This window comes from Lemur catta, chromosome 22 (genome assembly GCF_020740605.2).
Source record: "Lemur catta isolate mLemCat1 chromosome 22, mLemCat1.pri, whole genome shotgun sequence".
NCBI lineage: Eukaryota > Metazoa > Chordata > Mammalia > Primates > Lemuridae > Lemur > Lemur catta.
In genome coordinates this window covers 23,841,217-23,867,458 of record NC_059149.1, presented here as the reverse complement: position 1 = coordinate 23,867,458, position 26,242 = coordinate 23,841,217, and the positions used below count along the sequence as shown (strand labels likewise).

Sequence of the window (26,242 nt, the reverse complement as noted above, 5' to 3'; positions counted from 1 at the left end):
TTTTTGTCTGATGTTTTCATTTTTATTTCAAATTATGTTTTTAAAATTTGGGGATGAAGTTTGAACTAAGTAAAGATTTTGAAACCCAAACATATCTTCAGCAATTAAGTTTTCTCAGTAATCACTCTCAGGGGGAGTTTGTGATAAGAAGTGAAGGTGACTTAAAATTCCCCCAAATAATCTATTCTAGGGAAAAAAAAGCTTCCAGTAGTGAGGCCCGGTGCAGTGGCACACACCTGTAATCTTAGCACTTCGGGAGGCCAAGGTGAGAGGATTGCTTGAGCCCAGAAATTCGAGACCAGCCTGAACAATAGCAAAACCTCTCTACAAAAAATAAAAATATTAGGCAGGCATGGTGGTGCGCACCTGTAGTCCCAGCTATTCAGGAGGCTGAGGCAAGAGGATCACTTCAACCCAGGAGTTCGAGGTTGCAGTGAGCTGTGATGAGGCCACTGCACTCCAGTCTGGGCAATAGAATGAGACTCTGTCTCAAAAAACAAAAAAGCAAAAAAAAAAAAAAAAACCCCAAACCAAAAAACAAACAAACCCCCCAAACAGAAAAACTTCCAGTAGTGGAGGAGATTTCACTTTGAAATGACATACACCAAGCAATTGACTATGTTTCCAATATGACCTTTATTGAGCAAGTACTGCTGTGACGTTTAACATCAATCAACATAAGGTTGCAAACTGTGCATGTCAACAGAGGTTCTCCCATGAACAAAACTCCACTTTAAATGCACCAGTGAGGTAAACATAATTATTCATATATAGCTTTCTTAAGGCTAAGAGAGTTCTGTGTTTCATTTATTATTTTTGGCTCAGTTGGTACTTTGCATAATACATCTCAAGACATCCCCCTAAGTGCCCCTCTTCCAACAGCTTAGGAAATTGGCAAATTCCCCAGGTACTTACAATATCATGCATTTGAATCCCCCAAAGACTGAAGAGGGAGCACCCTGAGCTTGCATGCAGTCCCCTCCTATTGCACAAAGTAAAATACAATGTCTGGAGCCCCCATGGGAGAACCCGTTCTGTTTTGAAGCTGCCAATCACATGCATTTTGAAATTTGTCATATGGCTTAACCTTTTGCAATGGACTCAAAATCTTAGTCACCCTGGGTGACCTCCTTTACTATGGCGTGTGAAGTGACTTTTTCTACCTTTTTAGTAGACACTAATTTCTCCTCAAAGGTTTCTTCATGCTCTTCAACCTTTTGAGTGACGGTGACAGATTTAGTGATGTATTTGGTAGCACCATCTCCCCCCTCACTGGTGATTTTTTCTACCGTTTTGGTCACCACCACTTTCTCCTCGCTTCTGTCACCCCCTTTCTTTTCATCTGCCGGGCTCAGGTCTAACCCATTGGTGACAACCCCTTTTTCCTCTTCTCTACCACTGCCTTTTTCCTTGGTTTCCTGCTCTTCCTCCTCTTTTCCTTCTACCTCCCCATTGACAGCTATGTCTTCCTTCTTGGATTCCTTCAAACCTTGGTCACTCCCTTCCTCCTCACTCCCTCCCTCCTCCTCTGCTTTCTCCTTCCCCTTCTTCTCCTCTTCCTTGACTTCTTTCTCCACGTGTACCTTTATTGATTTGGTGACAGTGACCACCTCCTCCACGGCCTCCTTCACCGGGGACTCAGCCTTCTTCTTGGCAGGCACATCCTTTGGTTTCTCTTCCTTTTTCTCCACCTTCTCTTCCTTGGGAGATTCCTTGGGAGATTCTTTGGGAGATTCCTTGGGCGATTCCTTGGGAGATTCCTTGGGCGATTCCTTGGGAGATTCCTTGGGCGATTCCTTGGGAGATTCCTTGGGAGATTCCTTGGGCGATTCCTTGGGAGATTCCTTGGCTGCTTCTTTCTCTTTTGCCTCTTTCTGTTCAGCTTTGCCCACCTCAGCTTCGGGTTTGGGCTTCGCCTCTTCAACTGGTGATTTTGGCACAGGGGACTTGGCTTTTTCTGGCTTTCCCACCTTGGCTTCTGCCACCAGCTCCTCCTTGGTCACTACTTCCTCACGCTTTTCCTCAGTCTTCTTTTCCTCCTTGGCTTCAGCTTCCTCTCCTTCACCTTCAGCCTCAGTTTCTCCTTCTTCTTCCTGCTCACCTTCCTCTTTCTCACTGGAGCCTTCCTTCTCCGAGCCTCCCTCCTCAGCTTGGTCTGACTTAGCCCCCTCATCTTCCTCCTCTTCTTCTTCCTCTTGGCCTTCTTCCTCCTTTTCCCCTTCCTCCTCTCCTTTAATTTCAGGTGCAGCGGCTTTCACTGGTGATTTCTTGGCAGCTACAGCTTCTTCTTCAGCTTCTTCTTCCTCTTCCTTTTCTCCTGCCTCTTCTTCCTTCTCCTCTTCTTTCACGGACACGGCCAATTCCTCCGCAATGGCGGTCAGGGCATCTTCCATTTCCGACTTCTCATCCTCCACCTTCGTTTCCTCTATGATCTCCTCCACAAATTTGTGTTGGACCTTTAGCTTGGGAGCCTCGACCTTGGTTTTCTGAATCTTACTGGAAATTGTGACTGAGGGCTGGCGGTGCGTATACAGCGGCCCAGTGATGCTTCCTGCAAATGTACTAAACCTGGTCTCTTCCCCCTCCAGGAGTTTTCTAAAAGGAGAGAATCAAAAAGAAGTCATAATTAAAATCCCATTGGGCCTTCTGAGTTCCATTACATTATGGATAATGCAGTAACCACCTTTGGATAAACAGAACTACATAAGTGAAAGATTCTATCATTCCAGTGTAATACCAGCTATCATTTCACTGGTATATTGTGTCATATTCAGTGACAGACAGATTCCCCTGGACTGCCATACAGTTGCCCCCTGCAGTAACTAACTACACCCAATGGTCCGCTAACCACACCCAGCCACTAAGTCTCAGCCCTGCCGCAGAGATCCATTTGGTGCAACACTGAGAAGTTCCCTAGAGGCCAAAAAACAAAACAATACAAGATAAACAAACACCAAAAAACAAAAACAAACAAAAAAAAAAAACCCCAAACCTCAAAACCAAACAACTTAGTGACCTTTCTGAGCATTTGGACTTTCAGGATATGCATTAATTTCTTTCTTAGCAAATATAATGTTCAAAAAAATTCACAAAACTGTTAAGCATATTTCAGAACTTAGGCTATATCAGGTTTTAGCTAGGTGCTAATATGGGTGTATCAAGTTATAAGTTGGTCTGTAATTTTAATCATAAAGTATCTATATTGGTAGTAGAAAAACTGTTTAATCAAAGATTTTGTCCTTTGAACTTAGTCAACAGCAAGGGCACATCAGTTGGCAAATTTATAATCTATTTCTCTATCTGTAAAGAGATCATGCATACATCTATATATCTAGATTTATATATCTATATATACATATCTATAGATCTATATATATGAAGATAAATATACACGACATATATCTAGACATACAATCTATACAACTATATAATAAAATAAAATACACCCAAATTATCTACATATGTAAAAATAAACATAGCTATATTCTAATATGTCAATCCGTATCTATCCTCAGCCAGACGATGGCAATAGTAAGCTATAACAGAGTAGAATGTCCTGGTGCTTGTCCTTGACATTATAAATTTCCAAAGCTGAAACCACCAGATCAAATATTACAAACTAAGACTCCATTTGTGCTTCAAACATTCAAAAACATTTTTCAATAAAAAGTTTAAGCCTATACATTAAAATTAATGGCCGCCCCTTGCCCCCACCCCTTGTGATCCAAAGCCTTTTATTTTTACTAGTATTCACTCTTTTAAAGCTGTATAAAAAGTGGCAAAGCTCCATTTGCAATTCTTTAGAATACTTTAAGTCAGCAGGAAAACCAGGCGCTGACTTGACGCCGCACCCTGCCTGCTTTAGCTTAAGCGGGGAAGGTTCTGCGTGTGAACAGCCACCGCAGTGCGGTTAGCATTCCGGCCACGCACGCAGCGAGCGCCCTACCTGTACGCAGCGATCTCGATATCCAGAGCCATCTTGACGTTGAGGAGATCCTGGTATTCCCGCAAATGACGAGCCATTTCCCACTTTGTGCCCCGAAGCTCATTTTCCAGCTGCTGGATGGTGTCCTGCAACAGATACAGGGCGTCTCCACAAACTCGTCTTTCCAAACAGCAACTTCCTTTGCAGACCACTTGCAACCGCTCCCCCTCACCCCCTCCCCAGTCCCCTTCCAGCTGTGCAAACCTCGCAGACATCACTGTCAGCCCCATCCCCCCGCCCTTTCTTTTAATTTACATCTAAGGAATTCTTAAACAAAATCAATAAGGCAATAAGACATTTCTTGGGCACATCATGCGCTGAGATCCGTGAACCGAGAACACATGTCATCAGGGAACAAACATGCACGGGGACACTCCGTGGCTGATCGGGTCATTCCCATCTGAGCCCTTTGGGCTGAAGGCAATTGTGGGAGGTGTTCCATCACTGCCGGAAAAGTAGAGAATACGTGCGTTTCTGCATAAGCTATCCTAAAGTTGCTGCTTTATTAACTACCTAATGCATACCTCCGACTTTCAACGTGCAAGCGTGCAAAACTGGAACTGGCGAGGAAAAAAAGCCCTTTTTTGAAAAAGGTTAGAACTCTTAGGCCTCTGGGGCAGGTGGGCGGGGGAGGAGTGTGGAGGAGGAGGAGGGGCGAGGACCCTTCCGCAACTACTAGGTCTGCGGCGCGCGCGCACTGGCGAGCGGCCACCAGGGAGCGCGGCGGAGAGGGCGCTTGGGCACGCGCCCGAGTGTCGGGGGCGCGCGGCGCTGGCGCTGGCGCAGGCTGGCCGCGCAGCCGCGGTTCCTACCTGGTAGCTGCTGAGGTCGTGATTGTGGCGCTCCTCGATGTCGCTGAGCTGCCGCTCCAGGGACTCCTTGGTGCCGCGCACTGACTCTAGCTCGATGCTCTTGGACTGCAGCTGGCGCCGGTACTCGGCGATCTCTTCCTTGGCGGAGCGGATGGCCTCCTTGTTCTGCTCGGCCGCCTCGGTGAGCTTGGCGTAGCGGCATTTAAACCACTCTTCGGCCTGGTGCATGTTCTGGTCGGAGTGGCACTCGAGCTGGGAGCGGATCTCCTTCAGCGCCGTCGAGATGTCTGTCTTCAGGTAGTCTTTGCGCTCCACCGTGATGTGCGACGCCTGGATCTGGGCCAGCAGGTCGGCCACCTCCTCTTCGTGATTGCTCCGCAGGAAGGCCACCTCGTCCTGCAGCGACTGCACCTTCTTGTCCAGCTCCACCTTGACCATCGACGCCTCCTCGATGTCTTTGCGCAGCGCGCGGATGGCCGCCTCGGTGTCATCTCGCAGCCGTGCCTCCTCCTCGAAGCGCTCCTTGAGCCGGTGGATATCTTCCTCCAGGTGGTCCGAGTCCAGCTGTACCTGAGCCTTCTCGTGGTTTACCAGCTCGAGCGTGGCGCGCAGCTCGCGGATCTCCTGGTCGTACGCGTCGCCCAGCTGGGCGTGCGAGGCCTGCTTCTGCCGCAGCGCCTGGATCTCCGCCTCGATCTCCTTGTTCTGCTGCTCCAGGTAGTGCACCTTCTCGATGTAGCCGGCGAAGCGGTCGTTCAGCCCCTGCAGCTGCTCCTTCTCGTTGGAGCGGGACAGCTTGTAGTCTCCGCCCGGCCCGGAGGCGCCGTTGAGCAGGGACGAGGACTGGCTGAAGTCGAGGCTGCTCTCGGCGGAGCTGAGCATGGCCGAGCTGTAGGCGAGGCGCGGGGCGAGCATGCTGCGCTTGTAGGAGGAGGACACGGTGCTGGGCGAGCCGCGGGACCACGACTGCGAGCGGAAGCCGCTGGACGGGGAGCCGCTCAGGCGGCTGAAGCTCGAGCGGGTCTCGGTGACCCGCCGGTAGGCGGACGGGTTGCCCAGCGAGTCCAACGTGTAGCTCATCTTGGAGGCCTTGGGGCGTGTGGCTGTCACAGCGTTCTGCTGGCCCCGCCGCAGCCCATTTATAGCCGCGGCGCTGGTCCCGGGCCAGGGCCCCGCCCCGTGGAGGCGGCGGCCGAGGAGGCGGGGACTGCGGGTACCGGGCCGGGGAGGAGGGGAGGGGATGACGACTGAGCGGTGATTCAGCGCCCGCTCCACGTGGGCCACGCCGCATCGGACCCCGGACTTTACTGCCCGGGTGCCAGCCTCTCCACCCACCGGGGCCACTTTCCGTCCCAGACCACTTGTCGCCCCCTTTCCATCTCTCACTTTCCGATTGCATTTTACACACGTGGTGCCAATATCCACCCATTCAATGCCCTTTCTTTGTCTAGTCACTCTCCCGCCGTGCCGGCAGCTCTGCTCCGGACCCCCTGGTACCCCCAGCCCTGCACACTCTTGTCCGTGAGGCTTTCTCTTCTTTTGCCCTGTCTTCGACACTTTTTTCTTTACCCATCTTCTGTGCCTAATCACTTCCCTTCCTTTCTGTTTGGGCTCTTATCCGTCCCACTCTGGCCTTCTCTCGTCCCACTCCCCCCGCCCTTCTCTCTAAGCCCCTTCCTCTGGGACCCTTTTCTTCCAATCTTTTCCGTCTCCCTTCTCCTCCCTCCCCTCCCCCTCCATCCCCTCTCCTCCCCTCCCCCATCCTCATCTTCCCCTGCCCTCCTCCCCTTCCCCCACTCCCTGTCTTAAAGCAGCTGGAGAGGAGCGCAAAGGAGCTGAGTCTAGAAGAAAAAAAAAAGACTTTGAGGAACGGTCGGCCTGAAGGCTTCGGGAAGGGGACAAAGAGGACAGGCCGGGGTAGTTATTTGTATTAAAAGTGGGATGTGGCGCTACATTCTGCTTAACGTTTGGGGGACGTCCGCAGCTTCCGCAGGGGCACCAGGTAAGGCGCTTGTGCTCGCTATGGCGCCGGCAGCACCACGGACAGCGCCCAGGCCGGCGAGCGGGGAGGTCCAGCTACCCTGGGGGCTTGTCACCCAGCCTGGCCTGTTAGCTTGGCAGGGAGCAGGGGGCTCTCTCCCCCGTCTTCTCCCGGAGTGAATACAAGTAAAACCTGTTTGTAGTGACTCTATTTGCAGGGGCCAAGCTGGAATCGCACGCTAAGACTTCTCTGCAATGCAGGGTTGGCACAAGGAACAGATTGCAGGTTTCGAAAACAACCAAAATTCATTAAAGTCAGTTAACGAAAATATATGTACTTGTAGCCCAGTTTGAGTTTTCTAACATATGATGGATGCAGGAAAGCAAGAAATACAGGGCCTGAAATTTGAAGGTCAAATATTCCTTGGAAAGGAGAATTTGAAATCTGCTGATATGAAAAGTCCAGGGAAGCATAGTTTATGATAAGTGTGGACATAAACAATTGCCTTATCATCTGATGGTTTAGTACTCTCTATGTGTAACTGCAATGATAGAAAGGCATCTGAGTTAATTCTAAATTAATTCAAAAGTTGCCAAACAGATTTACCACAACCTTGAATAAAACCAGATAAATATTTCCTCCTTTTAAAATGTAATGTATTTCTCCTTTTAGATTTTCATAATTGAATTGGAATAGATTTTCCTTATCTTTAAACATGTTTATTTAAACAAGGACTCTATACAGACTTCCTGCTGTCTGGTGCACTCCTAACTGTTAAAATGTCCCTTTATTTTGGATAATGTCTTGGGGGTAATTCGGGGTGGAAAAAGTTCAGAATACTGCAAGACAAAGTGAAGAACGGAATGTATAACTAAAGACAGTGCTGAGGCCACAGGCACAAGTGGTAAATGCTTGCTATGGGTGAGAAGGAACTGCCGCTTATAAAAAGTAGAGACTTCAGACTTAAATAGCTTCTTTTTGCAGCCTGCTTTCCCTAGACTCTGTTCTTATTAAATGACAGGGTCATATTAATCAGTATGTGTAATCAGAAAAGGCGTGGGTTTCTAGAGGTCTTATTTTTTTTATTTTTATAAGTCCCCTTGGCCCATTTGTATTAAAGTAGAAATAATGTTTAAAATAGAAGGGGTTAATTTAGGGAGTTACTTTTGGTTCATTAATGTGAAACTGCAGCATTGCAGGCTGTGTGGGGGAAGGATGTTCTAGTTTGCTGAGGGAAGGGTTATCTCTAAGGAAGGAGATCCCGTGTCTCAAGTTGTTCAGAGAGGCAGATGACAGAGTGAGGGGACTGGCTTGTGACTACTATAAAAACAGGATTTTCTGGTTTCATTTGGATAAATAAAGGAAAAGAGTAAAAAAAACTCCCAGCCTTCTGGACTCAGCAGGATGCCATCTAGATAAGGCCAAATGCTAATTATGTAGTATTTTTGCCTTACTTATTACTTTCTGCTTGTATTAAAATATATAAAAATCCTTGGCGATTTCATGTTGCATGTTCGCTGCAAACACTTTCTGCAATGAGAACACATGGTTAACCGGCAGGCTTCTGCTGTTAGTTTTCTTTAGGGCTTTGCAAATGAGATGACTCTGCAGAGAGACATTTACAAGGAAACACATGTCTAACTTCACAATTAGCCTGTTTTGCCTTGTATCTAAACTAGTCCAGAAATTGTTCAGCTTCCAACTGGCTACAGGAGGAGGAAAGTTGTTTGTTGCGTACAAACAAAATAATGGCCAATTACTCAGGCAAACTCTAGTGCCTATAGCTTAAAATCATAACTCCAATGTCACATGATGTATTGTTCAATCTGGGCACTGCAGGATAATGCAAAGAATTATAACAGTCACTTTATTAAGGAAAAACAGTTCCCATGACTTAAAAATGAAGATCCAGTTCCACGTTTAGCAAAATGTTTTATCTCATGTTAGACTCTTTCACTTTAACCACTCTTCCTAAAGGTGACTTGAAGGTTATACCCATCAGTGAATTTAGTACAAAAACTTTTTTTCAAAAAGCGATCACAGACATTTTTCCCTTTTTGCCTCATAGTTTTGAAGAACATTTGCCACCTTAATATTTTTCACAGAAAGAAATGTTTTTGCATTTTTTTTTTACCCTAATGACACTAAAGCTATGGAATCTTCTTAAAACATTAACAAGAGAGTAAACAAGCATGGCAATTTATCTGAATTTACCACATTACATTGATGGAAGTGAGTTGACTATAATACTTTTGTAATTTTTTCCAAATTGGGGAGTTACCCATAGGATTCAGATGTGAGACATTTTTAATGAAATTTATCACTGGATTGTTGTTTCATAAACTATAGTCTGTTTTGAATCACTTTACAGAGCATGCTCCAATCTATGTGTTCCTTCAATAGGAAAAGTGCAAATGTTAACTTGGTACTTAAGAGATAGCCACTGTAAGGTTTTTTTTAAGGTTCTCATCTAATAATAATGGGAAATATATCCTTTGCATAATGGGTGTATTTATCGGGCCAGAAAACAAAGATCAAAAAAAATAAGAAATTGGACATTTTCTCCCTTTTGCCCCATTTCCTCACTATTCTTCTTTTAGAGAATGTATATTTTTTGATACACAAAAATGCAAGGAGGATGGGATGTGGGAACTTGACAGCCAGCAAGATACTCCAGATGGAAGATGCCACTGTCAAACTGGTAGGCTGAATCTGTCCAAGATTAGATGATCTGTTCTTTCTCTCAACCTACTGTGATGTCTTGAACCTTTTGCCTGGGATCTGATTCTAGAACTCATGACGAATAATTATTTATAACCTGTGCTTTGGTAATTGTTTAAGGGGTTGTTGCTGTAGGAAGCTAGGGACTTAGTCTGCTGGAGCAGGAACCACGAGAAAATACAAAAATATAGTACTTATTTCTGCTTAAGCCTCGGGATGTCAAACTTTAAAAGCAACTTTGACTTTTGGGTTTTTTGGTTTCAGATATTGAAAGCAAAATAAAAATATCCTCAGGGGAGAAAGGATATTTCTTGCCGGGAAAATTGGGATGTGCATGTTTATATCCCTATTATCTTTGATTAAAACAAGTCCATCTGGACCACAGTTTCCCTTTTCTGACATGAAACCACTGAAATGGTGTTTGTTTCCCTTGCCAAATATTTTATCCATTGACTAGTGCCTTATATTTCTGTCAGTTACTGTTTTTATGACGTTAATTGAAATATTTAAAAAAAACTTAAAACATTTAATTTTCATATTATTCCAAATATTAACCTAATCAGTTTTGAAATTCTATATCTGGAAATTTTATGTTTCATAGGGAAGGATTTAGCTTTCGGCTTTAACATAGCTTGCTGATTTTTTTGCTGTGTAATGCCTTCACCCTGCCACCGTAAACCGGTTCTATGACAGCCAGCAGAGGAAGACTTAGAATTTTAAAAAAGTATTTAGTAGAAGGGTGATTCAAAAATAAAGTTGAGTAGATGCAGTATTGCTATATTAACTGTCAGCATGCTTTTAATTGAACACATTGGCATTACCTAAAAAGCAGCAGATCTTGATGATATGCACTTGAATTTTTAAAACCCTGCATTGCACGTAACTTTGCACCAGTGCAGCCATGGAATATTTATAGCCTATTTTATCCTGAGCTTACCAAGGCCTGACTTAGCAAGAGACATGATCCTTTTATTAGAAACTCTTAATTAAAATGAGCTTTGTAAATCTATAGCATATCAATAATCTTTGGACCAAATTTCTGAAAAGAACTAAACCCGGGAATATAAAATCAAAAAGAAGTCTTACCTAATAATTAAATCTCATCGTCCCAGGACTGGGTTATTTTTTTCACCATTTCTGCAATTCTAAAAAGCAATATTCTTTCATAATCCTCTGAAAATGGGCTCACTGTCATAGCTCTCTTGTCACTTAGATTGCCAAGAACATCATATATTTTAGAATATTTTACTTACTTTTTGGTTAAGATTAATATATAGAGAGTGTGGAAATGTAAAAAATGCAGAGAAACAATAACTTAAGTATTTTCTCCTAGTCTTTTTCTCTTTAATTGATATATAGGTGGAATCTTACTGTTTATATAACTCCATGCCTTGTTTTGTAAAACCAATATAGCTGAATAAGTAATATTCTATCTTTAGAGGGAAGAACAGTCTTTTTTGCCATGAGATTTGGGCTTTAGTTAGGCATGTAACTTGCATTTTCCTCTTTAAAGAAAAGATTTTTAAAGACCCCTTAGATAAAGAATGATAAAATAATAATGGTAATTAATAATAAAAATAGATCAGGAAAGCCAAATTGTGTCTGATATTCATTTCTTTCTCTCTCTCTGTCTGCCTCTCTCCTTGTTTATTGAGAGGAAAGTTATCATGAAGTTGAGGGTGTTGGTGTGACAGCCGGAGGTGGTAACTTGTAATCTGGCCTGGTCAGGCCTGAATACTGTATTTCTTTCATGCTTAGTGGTACCCTGAATCCTAAAGCCATCGTCATCATCACCACCATCACATTTTTACATGTGAACAATGCTTTACATCAACGAAGCAAAACAAAACAGTGTTATCTCATCTGGCTGGAGCACCAGGGGTAACTAAGGTAGAGCACAAATTATTATCCCCATTTTATAGTTGATTAAATTGATTAAGAGATTTGTCCAGGGTTACACATCTGGTACATGATGGAGCCTGGACAAGAACTAGATCTTCTGACACCAGTGCTAACATTAAAAAAAAAAAAAATTCCTTTACTAGGATATCAAATCCAGTCTCAACTGGCATGAAGAAAAAAATTAAAAGGAGGCAGATCATGGTCCTATCAACATCAGTAACTGGTATTTATTAAGTGCTTATTATGTGCTGGCACTGTGCCAAGGCTTTACTACGTTATCTCATTTAATTGTCACAACAACCTTTTGAGATGACACTATTATTATCACCATTTTGTAGAAAAAGCAAGTGAGCACAAAGGCACAGAGAGGTTAAGTACCACACACAGCTGGGAGGTGGTGGAGTGAAGATAGGCATTTGAGAGGGATGATCTTCACAGCAGTTAGCCGCAGACCATGCAGTCCATCCTAAAAATCTCATTTAAAAGCTAATTGTTTCACTGTTAGGTCATGTTAGAAAGACCCAAGGCCCAACTATGCATTCTTTTGTTGCTTTTTTCTATTTATATAAAAATAAAACATCTTCATATTTTCTCAGATGAACATTATTTCTTGGTTTGTGACTTTATTAAAGGCATTAAAAATGAAAACTTTGAATTACTTGTCTTTGTTATGTTTCATTCTAAATTAATTTTCTATGTCATTTGAAATATATCTAATTCATTTATTCTAGTCCACGGATAATATTCCTAATCATGTATCTATTTTATCTGGTATCTATTTATCACTTAAATTTACATGCACATTTGGTTTGGTTTTTAGGAGATTTTAATTTGTACTATACATTAATTTATCATATCATTTATTTACTAATGCATCTATATATTTATACACATTTAAATTCAAAAGACCATCTTTTAATTATGTATTCATAATTTTTTTGTAGATGTCGAACTCTTTAAACTAAGTCTACTTTGAGAGATTCAGTAATACACATTTGAATCTTGGCAGAAGAAACGGCTTGGGCCACAATTTTCATCAGTGAAGGTTTACAATGGGACAGTTGGCAAGAAAGCAGCTTTTTAAATCTATTAAAACAGTGAAGAGCCAGCTATGAATAATTTTAAGTGAATCTCTTGATCATCTATTTTATATACTAAAATCAGGGTTATGGGACTGTACTTATATAGGTTGCCTGGAGACCAGTCAGACTTAATCCATTTTTGTTATTTATGGGACAAATGCTCTGACTCACCCTTACTTCCATTTGTGTAAATCTGCTTTGATTTCTGCTTTATCAGATAGGGTCAAGGAAGAGAACCGTTTCTCATTTTTTCCCCAGCAAAAGTTGACCTTGAAAAGAAACAACATCTATCCTGTATTAGTCACGGTAGCAATCAGCTTCTGGATTTCAATTACATAAATTATTAGGAACTGGATGCCTAATGAAGAAAATCCTTCCTTAGCCCCTGTGACTCATTTAATATGATTTGTTATGCTTTCTCCTGCTCCCTGATAGTATCTGCAGCCCCTTCCTTCTGTCATGCTCAATAGACCTTGGAAACTTGATGCACTCTTGGAAGCTCCTATGGATGAGACACTTGTGTGCTTTCCTGCACAAGGTATGCCGATGTCATGATCAAGCCATTAGGCGCTTATGGAAGACTCACATCACATAAGCGAGATCCTTCTGCTTCTGGCCTGCCAGTCTCATTTATGCTCCCATGACCTGGTCCTAGGAAACCTCCACTTATCCAGATCCCTTCCCATGTTTTCCAGGTATGCATTCCTCCTCTCAGTTCCTCAAGCTTATCCCTTGTGGTCTAGTGGGATACTACCACCTGCTGGTCATTTCAATAATGTCGCAACACTGGCTAACCATAAATTTTAGCCAGCAGGCACCAAGTCCTATCTGTATTTGTATATCCCAGGATCTTTTGCTGATAGCGGGTGCCCATTAAATATGTGTTGTGTGAATGAGTAAATGAAGTTCTACCTTTTTTCTAAAACTTTCATTCAACAAACACTCAGTCTCTTTAATATCAGGCACTGTGGTGGATGCTGGGGAAACACATGAAAGGCAGGATCCTAGCTTGGATGGACAGGAAAGTGAAGACTTAGTTACCATGGGGGAACTGTCTCTAGCACAGCCATCATTTTCTCTTCTTATAAGGACACCAGTCATTGGATTAGAGCATATCCTAAGGACCCCATTTTAACTTAATTACCTCTTGAAAGGCTCCATTTCTATATACAGTCATATTCTGAGATGCTGGAGGTTAGGGCTTCAACATATGAATTTTGGGGGGACACCATTCAGCTCATACCAGGATCCTTAATCACACCTGCAAAAGTCTCCTTTTCCATGTAAAGTAGCATATTCACAGGTGTGGGTAATGGACATGCACATCTTTAGAGATGGGCATTATTCAGCCCCACATGTCCTCCAAAATATAAAGTACAAGAGAAAAACCAAATTTAAGGGTTAGGGGATGTTGGACACTGGAATTTGCACGTGATGAATCTGGGATGTCTATGAAGCAACCACGTAAAAAGTCTTCCAGGGGGTTGAATTTCCTTGACTATAGAGAAAGGCCTTACTGTCCACTCTATAGGACAAGCAGGCTACTCCATACGGCATAGCATTAATTACATACAGTGTTTTTCAATAATTATTTTAGTCTGGTTGGTCTCATATTCCTAGTTAGATTGTAAGCCCCTTGATGCTATCATCTTGTAACTCGTTTGTATCTTAACCATTCCAAATCTCATTTTCTTCATTTGTGAAACAGTGATAATAATGGGACCCATTTCCTAATGTGGTTTAGAGGATTAGATGGAGTCATGTGTGTAAAGTGCCTAGTGCCTTTGACAGTGCTCAGTAAACAATAGTTATTTTTATTACTATTAATATTATTATGGTGATCATGAATCTCACCCCCATACTGGTTGGTACAGCTCTGGGCATATGGTAGGTTTTCACTGTGTACTATGAAAGGTTAAAAAGAAGTATATCACATAACCCTTTCATGAAGAGTTTAAAGACTTGTCAGAGAGACAAGAATTTGCCCAAGGTAAAAGAGATACTTCTCTTTTATTCTTGGCAAATTGATGTGCTTTAGCTTACCAGGTTGGCAAATAAATATGTTAGAACAAAGATGATTACAAACTTATTCAGCCAGAATGTTGCTGGGGACTTGATTTCAGGCAAATAGTTCAATATCAAGACAACAGAAAAATTTAATTTCTCGTATGACTGAGTATGTGAACAGGACGCCCCTATCTTTCCTCCCCAAAGTTTCTTGCCTACAGACATAAAAAGAAAGTTGCTAGGTTGCGGGCAGCACTTGTAACGGATCATACAGGGCAGATGACTCTACTTTTGTTTTTTTGATTTCCATTCTTGTGGGTGCTCCATACTGATTTAAATGAACAGAATATGTAACTTTGTGAATCTGCATTCAACCTCAAATACAGACAAAATCTTTTATCTCAGGGCCACCAATGATATATCTGGCAAAGTTTCACCAGTATAAATACTGATGACACCACAACAAGTGTTTGGTATAATCTATGTATTTTTTGATAACCCTAAATCCTAATTTTTTTGCTAATATAATACTTAGATTCCTATTCATTTTAAATGCTTAGGTTTATGCCTTTCAAATCTTTTATTTACAGGCAGATCCTATCAATAGGTGAGAATCAGAGAGAAATTATAAATATATTTGGTAAAAACAGTGAGGAAGGGACAACAGTTATTTGTCACGGTATGTTTTATGTTAAAATATCTGGCAGCTTATTATTTTCTTGGCAAACTGATAAGGCTCCAGAAAAGGATTAGAAAGTCTTTTGCAATGTCATTTGTTTAAAATACTAATTGTCAAAAATCTCCTGTACTTGACAGAGGTTTTTTCTTTTAATTTTTATAATCAGAAAAAATACTGTAATATGCAAATGTGAATGCAAATTACCTCCTATTTAATTACATTATGGGTGTAAATTACCCCCAATGCCAAACATTTCTGCCCTGGATTCTAGAACAGTGTGGTTGCAATTACATCTTTCAGTGCTCCTTGAAATTTTACAGCGGCAACAAATGTGTAATAGCAATAATTATGAAAACCACTTGTGATGTGCAGCTTAATTTAAAATCTAGGTTCATTATTCTATATTTGAAATATAAAATTCAACCCTGTCAAACTTTCATCAGCACCTTCATCTAAATGGTTCTTCTGCTCACGTCTGGAATAAGAAGTGACAAAGTTATCTAAGGCTCTGGGACTCAGTGAACAGGACAGCACCAGCTGATGCTTGAACTTCCCTTGGCTTTTAGTTTGCTAATCTGCCAAATGGGGATAACATTTACCCTACCTAAAAAGATTACTTTTTCAGAGAATAAATGAGATCTTGCGTTAGTTGGTGTAAGCTGATATAATAGGAGACCCAATATTGTTAGGTAGATAGTTGGACTCTCCGGCTCATCTTGGGACAAGTGTTCCCTATTTTGGTGCTGTTTTGAGCAATTGCTCCACCTGGGAGGAAGGATTAGGGGCGGGCACTCCATTTTGGTGCTGCCCCACCCTTAATCCTATCCCGAACAACCACTACACCTGGGGGAGGAGGGATTGCTTTAACAACCTAGAAATTCCCCAGCTCAGGCAGAATATGATTTAGAAAGTGACCTAAGAGCAATTATTATGCCATTAGCTGGAATCTATATTGAAGTTCACCCCCCCACTCCCCGCCCAGGTGGGCTTTCTTAGAGGGAGCTCATATACGCAGATGGAATTCTGAGGACACCAGTTGATCATTTGATAACATCCTACACCTCCCAAGAGCCCCTGTCCAGACTAAGCTAATAAAAGGAAACAATCCGAGAAATCAGTAGAAAGTGAGTGAGTTGGTCTGTCTCTCTCCACTCGTGGACACAGTCCCGTTTTATTCTTCAGTAAAGAGCTGCTGGTGTGAAACTGCCCCCTGCCTCAGGTTGCTCCGTGCTATTGGCCTTGCTGGTGACTTTTCCAAGAAAGGAGTTGGAGGACCGGGACAATAGTCTGGACTTGACACTTTGGTGTGTCTGGTCATTCCTTGGCCAAGAGCACACCAAGAACTGGGGGCGCACTCCCACCCTGACATCTTTGGTGCCGAAACCCCAGATTCTGACAATATTACAGTGGCTCAAAGAACACTTCTTTCCTGTACCGGTTCTGGGGAGTAGGTGGCCTGTCTTCTCCTATGCCATCATTCTGGGGTTCCCTGCAGATTTCCTGCAGCTTGTTTCTTCTTCCCGTGCTAAGACAAAGACCTCATCTGCATTGGCAGAATTCAGTTTCATACAAATCCATGCTCCAACGCACAGGAAGAGGAAAAAGCACACAGGCTCTTCTCCAGCTCAGGCCTGGAGGATACATGCGTCACTTCTGTTTATCTGCCAGGGGCGGGAATGAAGCCTTGGGGATCCAGCAGCTGGCCGGGGAGCGGCTAGTGCGGTCTCTGGCAGGGCAGCCTGGGCCCTGCTGCAACTCTGTTGCTATGGAAGGAGGAGAGAATAGGTTGTGGTGGACAAATACCAGTCCCTCCTACAGCTGAGACTGTTCATGTGCCCCTTACTTAAAGTAAATTAATAATACTGTTTGAAATTCTGTGGGTTAGCAGTGTACACACCTTGTTTTATTATCTCAATAGTCCTACTAGCGAAATGCTATTAAAAAAAAAAGAGCTCTACAGATGTTTCACAATTTAGCCAAGTTCAAAAGGCTCATCATGGCAGAGCTGAGGTTGGAAACACATCTACGCGATGCCAAAGCAAGCTGCTCTCTGCCACATCTGGGTTCAAAAAATGAGATTTTAATGAATTGACTGGGCTAGAGGGCATTGTGCTTAGAATTCTGATATTATGACATTGTGTCCCTCCTGAATGCTTCATCAAGTACTCATCTTTTACCCAAGTTCTACCCCTAGACCATAGCTCCATTTCTATCTCCTTAGGAAGACCTCACTGCCCCCTCTCTCCTCTGCTGTAAGTTTCTCCAGTACCATACTTGGTAGCACATGATTTAGTGATTATCTCAGCTCCTATTGTTTTATATTGTACATGCGAATAAATCTTGTTCCTGCAGTGGAACTTTAGGCTCTTTAAAGGCAAAGACCTCTTGTTAATGCTACTTGAACCTCCCCCCTGCTTTCCCCCCCATCAGTGTGTAGAACAGTAGCAAGTTTATATACGTACTTTATAAATAGACATATTGAATTAAACAAAATCAAGGACAGTGCCAGAGCTATGATTTCTCAGACTCAGAGGAAACAGAGGGTTTTGACCTTGCTTTGTATTGACAACTTGGCTAGGTTTGCTTAAGTTTAGATTTTGGCCTCCTAATCTCCTGGTCAGACTTTTCCATGACACTCACCTGGGAACTCATTCCTGAGGAAGAGTGTAGGTCAACCAAAGTCAAGAAACAAGTTGGCAAGAGCCAGAGATTGTGGCCCTGCAGTATGTGGCTTGCACCAATGGTGACGGGTGGCAATGGAACCCTTGGCTTCTCTCCATATTTCTGCTTATCCTGCATGTTTATGAAGACTGTATACAACCACATCCCCTTTATAAAGTACATTTTAACTAGGAACAATGATGGGGATGATTATGCATTTTGGCATGTTATATGTTACAATGTTATATTGCTAATGTCCAATTAATGTTTGGTGCCCAGGTGGTAAACTGAAAGTAATTGATCTTTTCCAGTCAATATGCAAACAACAGTTGATTGTGACCTTTCGGATTCCCTTGCCTTTCGGTGTCAGATATACCACATGCTGGGTGTTATAGGCACTCATCAATTTTATTGATTGCCCTTTTGATTTTCTCTTACTGCTGAGCTTCCATTAAAATCATGCATTCGCCCGGTGCAGTGGCTCACGCCTGTAATCCTAGCACCCTGGGAGGCCGAGGCAGGAGGATGGCTTGAGGTCAGGAGTACAAGACCAGCCTGAGCAAGAGCAAGACCCCGTCTCTACTAAAAATAGAAAAAAATTAGCCAAATGTGGTGGCACCAGCCTGTAGTCCCACTTATTCGGTAGGCTGAGGCAGGAGGATCACTTGAACCCAGGAGTGTGAGGTTGCTGTGAGCTATGATGACATCACTGTACTGTGGCCAGAGTAACATAGTAAGGCTCTCTCTCAAAACAAAAAAAAAAAACCCCAAAACCACACGTTGTATCTACTTTAGGCTGATTTGCATAGAGGAGGAGAAAAGGGAAGAAAGTCCTTTGGTGACTGTTGATGATGTTTATTGGGGGCAGTTGTGGGGGGAGCCTAAACCTCTGCTTTCAGGGGAAGTCTAAGAAGGGAGCCCTTACAAACTAGTGGTTTCATGTGAGGAATCTGCCCCATTTCTGGGTGGGTGGCAAGGACAGTTGTAATGGGTTCAAATCATGCATTGCCTCTGAAATCCAAGCACAGCATTTGATGTCTTGATTGATTTCTTCTTGGCTTCTAACTCAGTTATTTTAGAAAAACTTGCGTGGGTTCTTGTTAGACAGGTGGTAAAAATAGCAACTGTGTCACATGTAATTTTTAATTAAGCATTTACATCACATTGTATATTTCCAAAGTAATTTAGAAGCACCCAGATTCGTTGCCAGCGACAATGCCTTTGTGAGCCCTATTTGTGAAAGTATTTTAACTTCACCTTGAGGGGAGTGGGGCAGGGAAGCGTGACACAGTATTTTGAAATATTAGTGAGCTCGGCTGGAATCCACTCCTAGGCCCTACTTTCTGTTAGCTCCTGACTTACACTGCTCCAACTGCTGGAAGACGGTCGAGTCTGAGGATGGAAAAGGTTTTCTGAAAGATTAATTGAATCTAGGCACAATGTCAACAAAATGGTTCTGGGTAGATGGAAATTAGATTGCTCTAGACAACTCTATCAATAGCACAGTCCACATTTGAATTAAAATGAAGTATTTTCTTAACTGGGTGAATAAAAGGCTACTAAAAATACAGGAATGTCTTTTGGGGTAAGGCTAAATACCTCATTAAAAATCAGTATAGAAAAGTAGAGTCTAATGAAAGATCCAGGAACACTGAGTTGTTATTTATCACGTTCCTTTCCATCAACTTTAAAATAATTCTCTTGTAAGACAATTATTTCCTTTAGTGTACTGTTCCTCTGGTTCCACTTTTGGTAATTTTTCACCACATTTTGGGATAACCTGTAGTTCTCACAATTAAAGATTTCCTTAATTCTTCTAGTGCGTGGTACCAATTAGGTCACTAAAATAAAGATCCCATTAATCCATGGTTATTTGTAATTTGAGACACATTATTGCTTAAATCATGTCCCAAATGATTTTTGTCAATTCCATCTTGATAAACTGCCTTACAGAATTATGTTTACTTGTTCATTCATTCAATCAACTAGTCAGTTACCATTCATCGGGGTCCTACAGTGATTAAAATGTTGGTCTAGGAGTTGTGGGTTTTTCCCGTAGGCCCCAAGGTGTCGGGCCAGAAATGTGTCCATCTCAGATTTGAGTATTTTTAGACAAGTTTGTGATTATGAATGAAGGCTTGTCAGAACATAAAAGCGACTAAGTATAGAGCCCTCCTACAGTTCGAAGCAACTGTTATCCCATTTTCTCCTACAATGTGCCAGACATCATGGTTCACTGCAAAATTAGAAACAAAAGAAGGTCCAGCCTCTATTCTGGAGAAACTACTGTGGAGACAAACATTGCAATATCATCAGGTGGAGTCCTTTGTAGCTGGGAGCAGTCACACAGGAAGGTCATACTTTATGTAGATTCACTGTAATCCTCCAAAATAAGGTAAATATTGTTCTCATATTGCAGATTAGAAAACTAAGGTTTTAAGAAGTATGTCACAGCTGGAATTGGAACACACGTTCTTTCTTGCACACACGGGTTTTCTCAGGTCACACCAGTCTGGGTAGTACTCCAGCGTTAGCATGACAAAAATAAAACACAGGTTGTGTTTTCCTGGTGCTTTCCCATATGCCTAGAGCCTCAGCTCCCTCCTAAGTCCTTTTATCTGGATCAAATGACATGATCAGATAGGTGAGGGTGTGTATTAGGGGGCAGAGTGGGATGGGAAGGCGTGAGTGGGGATTTTCCCTGGCTTGTGAATTGCTACCTTCACTCATTCTTTTATTGGAGAACGTCCATTCCTCCCTCTCTGAAGTCATTTTTCCTTTCCACTTCTGCTGTCTCTGTGCTGAAGCCAGTAGGCAGAAATACCCTACACCTGCCGGGGTGATACGCTCCAGTGTAATTCGGCCATGACACCCACATTGCCAGTCTTGTTTTGAAAATCTTGTGATGCAGCCTTTCATAGGTTGCTTCTTTTGTTACAAGACAGTGCCATTTTCCTAAAGGTCACTGGGCTGGGAGATCATCTGAGAATTCCCAGAGGAGGATAGGCCTGATAATCACTTGATTTGCATGAACCCCAAATGTTACGAGACTTGTTCACCTTGACCTTTCCCCTTCTAGGTGATCCAAGGTTTAGGGAGTTCAGTGAAAGAAATGAGGGTACCAACATGGGTCAGATAAAGACCTATACCTGGATACATCTGAATGTACAGAGGACACATAGCTTGCTATATATTCTGGAACCCACACTATTAAATTGTTCAAAACCCACTCTTATTGCTTAAGACAGTAAATTAAAGACATTAAGTTATAAAAGAGTTTTTACATCTTTGCAGATAAATAGACCCTCGGTACTTAATTTTGGCCTTCGACTGCTTAAAACACCTCTGAGATGATCTGCTGACCACAAACACCCAAATACCTGAAACTAAATTCTTTGTCTTCCCTCACCCCTCTTTCTTGCTCTGTTAATGTCACCGTCTTCTTTCTAATCAGCCTTGTTTGAAATCTGAGTATCATATTGGATGCTTCAGTTCCTGTTTTTCCTCATACCAAATCTGTGGTCTAGTCCTGTCTTATAGGTAAAATTTCTTCCTGGACTTCACTAAAGACATTTCTGTTGGATAACAGAAATGTCCTCAGCATCAAGGCAGCTTTGGGACCAGCACACTGTGTCATGCAGTCCACCCACAGCATCTATGTTAACAAGGACAAAGAATGACAGCTTCTAGCATCCTCACACAAAAAAGAGCCTGACAGTCACTTCTTGATGTTCTTCTACATTGGCTGAGTTTATTGTGTTTTTTCTTTTTGGGAAAAAAATCTCTTCTTGATTTAGCATGCCTTGTCCATTTATGCCTCTGGTCCCCATAGAATGCTGCCAGACATAAAAATTTTGGATTACAAGGAAGATGTGGTTAGCTTTGTCTTGCCTATTTCCAAAATGACAGGCTCATGGCACCAAGAAAAACACAACTAGGTCCAAGATCCTCTGGTCTCAGTTTACACATGCACAAATGGAGAAGTTAAATGACTTATTAAAGATGATTCACCTAGAAAACAGTGGATTTAGGAATCCAAATACTTGCCTCCTAATTCTAGAAATGGGACTTTGTTTACATGTCACTTTCGTCTGTCATCTAAGTTGCACTGCGGGGTGCACAAAGGGTAGGATGTGATGGAAGAGGAAGAATAACTGCATGTTGTGGTGCCGTAAGAGACAGACAGAAGTGTACAGAAGTGACATTCGTCTGCTGTGCACCTCCAGCTATAAACACCTGCAAGTGCAGTCTTCAATGCCAGTTCACTCTTTTGTGAAAAAAGGAAAGAGCCAGGCTTTCTTTCTCAGTTTTTTTTTTGTGCTATAAATACCAGATCCACGGAAACCCTTCACCTATCAAATATTTACCGAATCAGCTCTGTGCCAGAGCTGGAGATGCAACCTTGAGTGACGTTGTCTCAGCCCTAGGGAGTTCAAGGTCTATTTCACATTCTTTTAATTCAGACTCATTAAAGAAAGACAAATCTGAATTTGTAAAAAGCCTGATTTACTGAATAGAATATTGACAACTGAAGGTGGGAAGGGGTCTTACTATATATTATTCAGTCCAACCTTGTAATTCCACAGATAAGGAAATGGGCACAGGAAAGTTCTGGACTTCTAAAGAAAGTCACGTTGCTCTTAATATTTGAGCCAAAACGAGAATTCAAATTTCCTGACTCTTAGACGCTATTCTTTCACCACACTCTGTTTACCTTAAAGTCAGCGGAGAAAATGGCTGAATAGCTGTTTAAGAAACAGAGAAATCACGTAAAAAATTAAAAAAAAAAAAAAACAAAAACCCATGCCTTGCTACTGTAAGCAGATTTGGGTGGGGCCTGGACAGAATTTTTATTTTTTTTTAAGTTCACCAGGAAATTTTAATGTATAGCCTACGTTGGGAACAATTGTACCAGGAGCTGTAGAGTACACAAAGTAGATGAGACATTTCTTGACCCTCTGGGGCTCCATTCTAATTGGAGGAGGGAGATGCCCTTGATCTCTACCATGGCTCTAAATAAATGTCTTAATAGAAAATGGAACCGCTTGCATTTTAATCTTGCCAATTCATTCAGTAGAGTTGTAGCTTTTTATTTTATTGCTGATTATTTTTTGAAATTGAATTGGATCTTATTTATATGCCTGTATTATGTCTCAATTTTAATAGCAGACTTAATTAGATTTCAAGGTTGGAGTTTATTCTGCTTTCCAAATGGATTTATTCTCTTTAATTATAACGTTGGAAAGTCGGATGGCTCGGATGAAATGTATTTCTCCAATTAAAAAAAAGGAAAGAAAACAAACCCCCAATATCTCCAAACTATGAGGAGACCAAACACAATTGATAACAAACACCTTTTAACCTCATCTTCTCTGTCCTACTCCAGCTGTCTCAGTTCGTTTGGGCTGCTACAACAAAATACCTTCAACTATAAGTGGCTTGTAAACAACAGAAATTTATTTCTCATAGTTCGAGAGTCTGAGAAGTCCAAGATCAAGGCCTCTGGTGAGGGTCTGCTTACCGGTTCACAGACAGCTGTCATCTTACTACGTCCTTACGTAGCAGAAGGGGAGAGGGATCTGCTCTGGGGTCTTTTATGCAAACACTAATCCCACTCATGAGGGCCCCACTGTTAGGATCTAATCACTTCCCAAGTTCCCACTTCCTAAAACCATCACCCTGGGAATTAGAATTTCAACATATGAATTTTGGGGGAATGCAAACATTCAGTCTATAGCCCCAACCTACACAACTCTTTAATCATTCATTAGTTCTTTCTTCCTTGTAGATAGAGCATTAATAGTATGCTTTGGTATTCGAGATGAGAACGAGTTTCATTGTGAGACTATGTCAAATATGTAAGGAGTGAGCTTCCCTTCATTGGCTCCCTGGCCCATTCCATTCACGCTAAGCTTTCTCTTGACGGCTCATATTTCAGATGGTAACCAGCTACCTTCTGTCTTGTCATTTCACCTCCATTGTTCCCATCATTTTATTGATCTGCCACTAAGAAAAGCTAGGGTCAAAAAAGTTCCCTGTGCACAGCCACACAAAGTAGAAATAAAAACCCGTATGATACATGTGAGCATTTGCAGTGCTTGGTTTCATTAATTTCTATGCTAATTGCATGTCTCAAAATTAAATCTAACCGACTCGTTTAAGACAAAGCCAGCCTGTGGGCTCAGCGGTAAGTCTGTCCTATTCAAAATTTCTTCAAGCTGGCGACTCTGCATGTGACTTGCTATCCCCAGATGGCGCGAGGTTTGTGGGGTCGTGGGCAGATCCTTACTTGGAAACAGCTCTCGATTGGCTTATTGGTGATGTCTGAAACTGTATCATGAAAGGACCTTCAAAGGCCTGCTGTGAAAGTATCTCCATAAGCTTTAACGCCTTACTAGTGGCAAATATTATTAAAGGAAAATGAGGGGTTTCTGATGATGTCAATAACTGAATGAAACAGTGGTGAGAGACAGATACTCCTGTCTACTCAGTGATAAAATGTCAGCGCATATTGTAATAGCGACTACTGGGCGTACATCAGCTGGGGAAGAAAAAATCGAGATGATTTTGCTAACTACCTGCCTTCTGCACTATAAAATTACCTCCCATGTTGTGGGAACATAATGCAGCCTCAGTGGTTTTCTATGTTCATGTTGCCCTAGTGCTTGAAACAGGTAGAGTTGTCCCTCCTAAGAGTTGAAGAAATGAGGGTGCAAAGAGGAAATTTACCCTTTGTCAAGGGCAGCATGAATTGTAGGTGATTCCTGTGGGAAGACTTGACTTCAGGGACAAACCTTCAGGAATGAGAGATCATTGTTCTTATCAACACATTCTCGCACCAAAGCCTTTCAGGAGGCTTGTCGGGTTCAATCATTCGTGCAACAATATTTATTGCATGTTCAATATGTGCTAGGCTCCTGCCTAGGTACTAAAGATAAAATGGTTTGCAAAGCAGAGGAATGTTAACTCACGGTTCCAGAAAGCTCCATTTTCTTACCTAGAGAGAGCTTCAGAGGGCCCTTGACAACTTGCAGCTGGCTGGCAGAGTGCCTCAGCATCTGTGGATGCAAGATCAAGAAGGCTGAGGGTGGCTGGTTAGAGTTAAAAGAGCTAGTGATAGAGTTAGCCGATTAACGCCAGCACCAGGGAAACCAGCACCTGGGAGTCTGAGACAATGGGACTGAACTGTAACACCTGGCTAAGGAAACATTGCTCCAGCTCAGCTCAGCATCCAGATTAAGACTTAAATATGCAGAGAGTTCCCTCTACTGGGCAGATGCTATTATTACACACCAAGTGCCAGGTGGCAACAGATGGCAGTGTGATTTCCTCGCCTCTGAGAGGCACCCCAATGAAATAATAAGTCACCCCCTAACTCTTTTTTTTAATTTCTCTTTTACTTTATCTAGTCATCACACTTGTTAAGTACTGAACGTGCACTAGGATATGGACATGGAGCTCCCGTCTGGAAGGTGCAGATGATCTAGTTGGGGGGCCCAGGGCTGCGTGCAGAAACTAGCTGGCGAGGAGCTCCCCATGTGTTGCTCTTTCAGGTCTTCCTTTGAAAAAGCTTCTTTCCCCTTTCAGATCCTCCTCCACCCGCCATTCCAGTCCCTCATGACCTGCAGCCTAGACAAGGACAGTAGCCCAGGACTGGCTCTCTGCTTCTGGTTTTTATGGCAGCCAGGGCTGTCTCGTTGTCACCCTCTCATCGAGAGCCCAGAGTGCCTGAAAGTGATTGCGTGTTGTCTGTCCCTCTGTTAGGCTCTGAGGTCACTAAGAGCAAGGAAGGATTCTAAAGGAGAGATAGGACACAGAGACAGGTACTTTCTATACACTTTTGTGTTGGAACTCCTTCTGTCTAGGTCTTTTTTGTGCCTTAGCTAGAGGGCAGGGACTTTATTTCAATCGTCTTTGTTTTCTCAAGATTTACTGCAGTGCTTTCTAATACTTCGTGCTCAATGAACATTCTGATGGGAATATATGGACAAAGATGCTTGTTGCTGTATTTATAATTTATTTAAAAATGAAAATGAGAAGTGTGTGCAAACACAGAGGAACAGGGAAGTAAATAATGTTATCTCCGTGGTATAGTCAGTTATTAGTCAATAAAGTTGTGCTTTGAGGGATTTAAAAATTCACAGTGAAAGATTTTTCGTATTATGGTAAATTTTAAAAAGGAAGCTGCTTAAAATTTGATCGAATCTGTGCAAAATAGGCACAGAAAGAGTATTGGGAGGAAGTACTAAAAAATGTTAATGGTAGACCTGTAATTTCCTGTAGGTTCATTTTTTTCTACAATATATTACTTGGATATATTACTTCAGTCAGGAAAATAGCTATAACCAAATTCCATGACATAATCAGTCCATTTCCATGTTTTCAAGGCCTTAAGGATTCTTTGTTGTATGC

At 42.3% G+C, this 26,242-nt stretch overlaps 1 protein-coding gene across 2 annotated transcripts; it reads right to left on the bottom strand.

Moving 5' to 3' along the window:
* Positions 1 to 617: 617 nt before the first annotated feature.
* On the bottom strand, positions 618 to 24,850 carry NEFM (neurofilament medium chain). 2 transcript variants are annotated; one of them, XM_045535779.1, is made up of 3 exons: positions 24,828 to 24,850; positions 3,947 to 4,071; positions 618 to 2,595 (listed from the first exon to the last, which is right to left on the bottom strand). In XM_045535779.1, exons 2-3 carry the CDS (start codon positions 4,021 to 4,023, stop codon positions 1,110 to 1,112), a joined length of 1,563 nt encoding a protein of 520 aa, XP_045391735.1. In that variant the 5' UTR covers positions 4,024 to 4,071; positions 24,828 to 24,850; the 3' UTR covers positions 618 to 1,109. The 2 variants fall into 2 exon arrangements, with proteins under 2 accessions (XP_045391735.1, XP_045391734.1); XM_045535778.1 differs by lacking the exon at positions 24,828 to 24,850 and adding an exon at positions 4,798 to 6,004.
* Positions 24,851 to 26,242: the final 1,392 nt, after the last annotated feature.

Bases quoted from the DNA above. Each gene is read 5' to 3' on its own strand.
- NEFM (XM_045535778.1), bottom strand. From the start codon at position 5,877: ATGAGCTACACGTTGGACTCGCTGGGCAACCCGTCCGCCTACCGGCGG. The intron at 4,072-4,797 runs GTAGGAACCGCG...TATCTGTTGCAG, and splicing joins ACGACCTCAGCAGCTACCAG to GACACCATCCAGCAGCTGGA. The intron at 2,596-3,946 runs GTAGGGCGCTCG...CTCTCCTTTTAG, and splicing joins ATCGAGATCGCTGCGTACAG to AAAACTCCTGGAGGGGGAAG.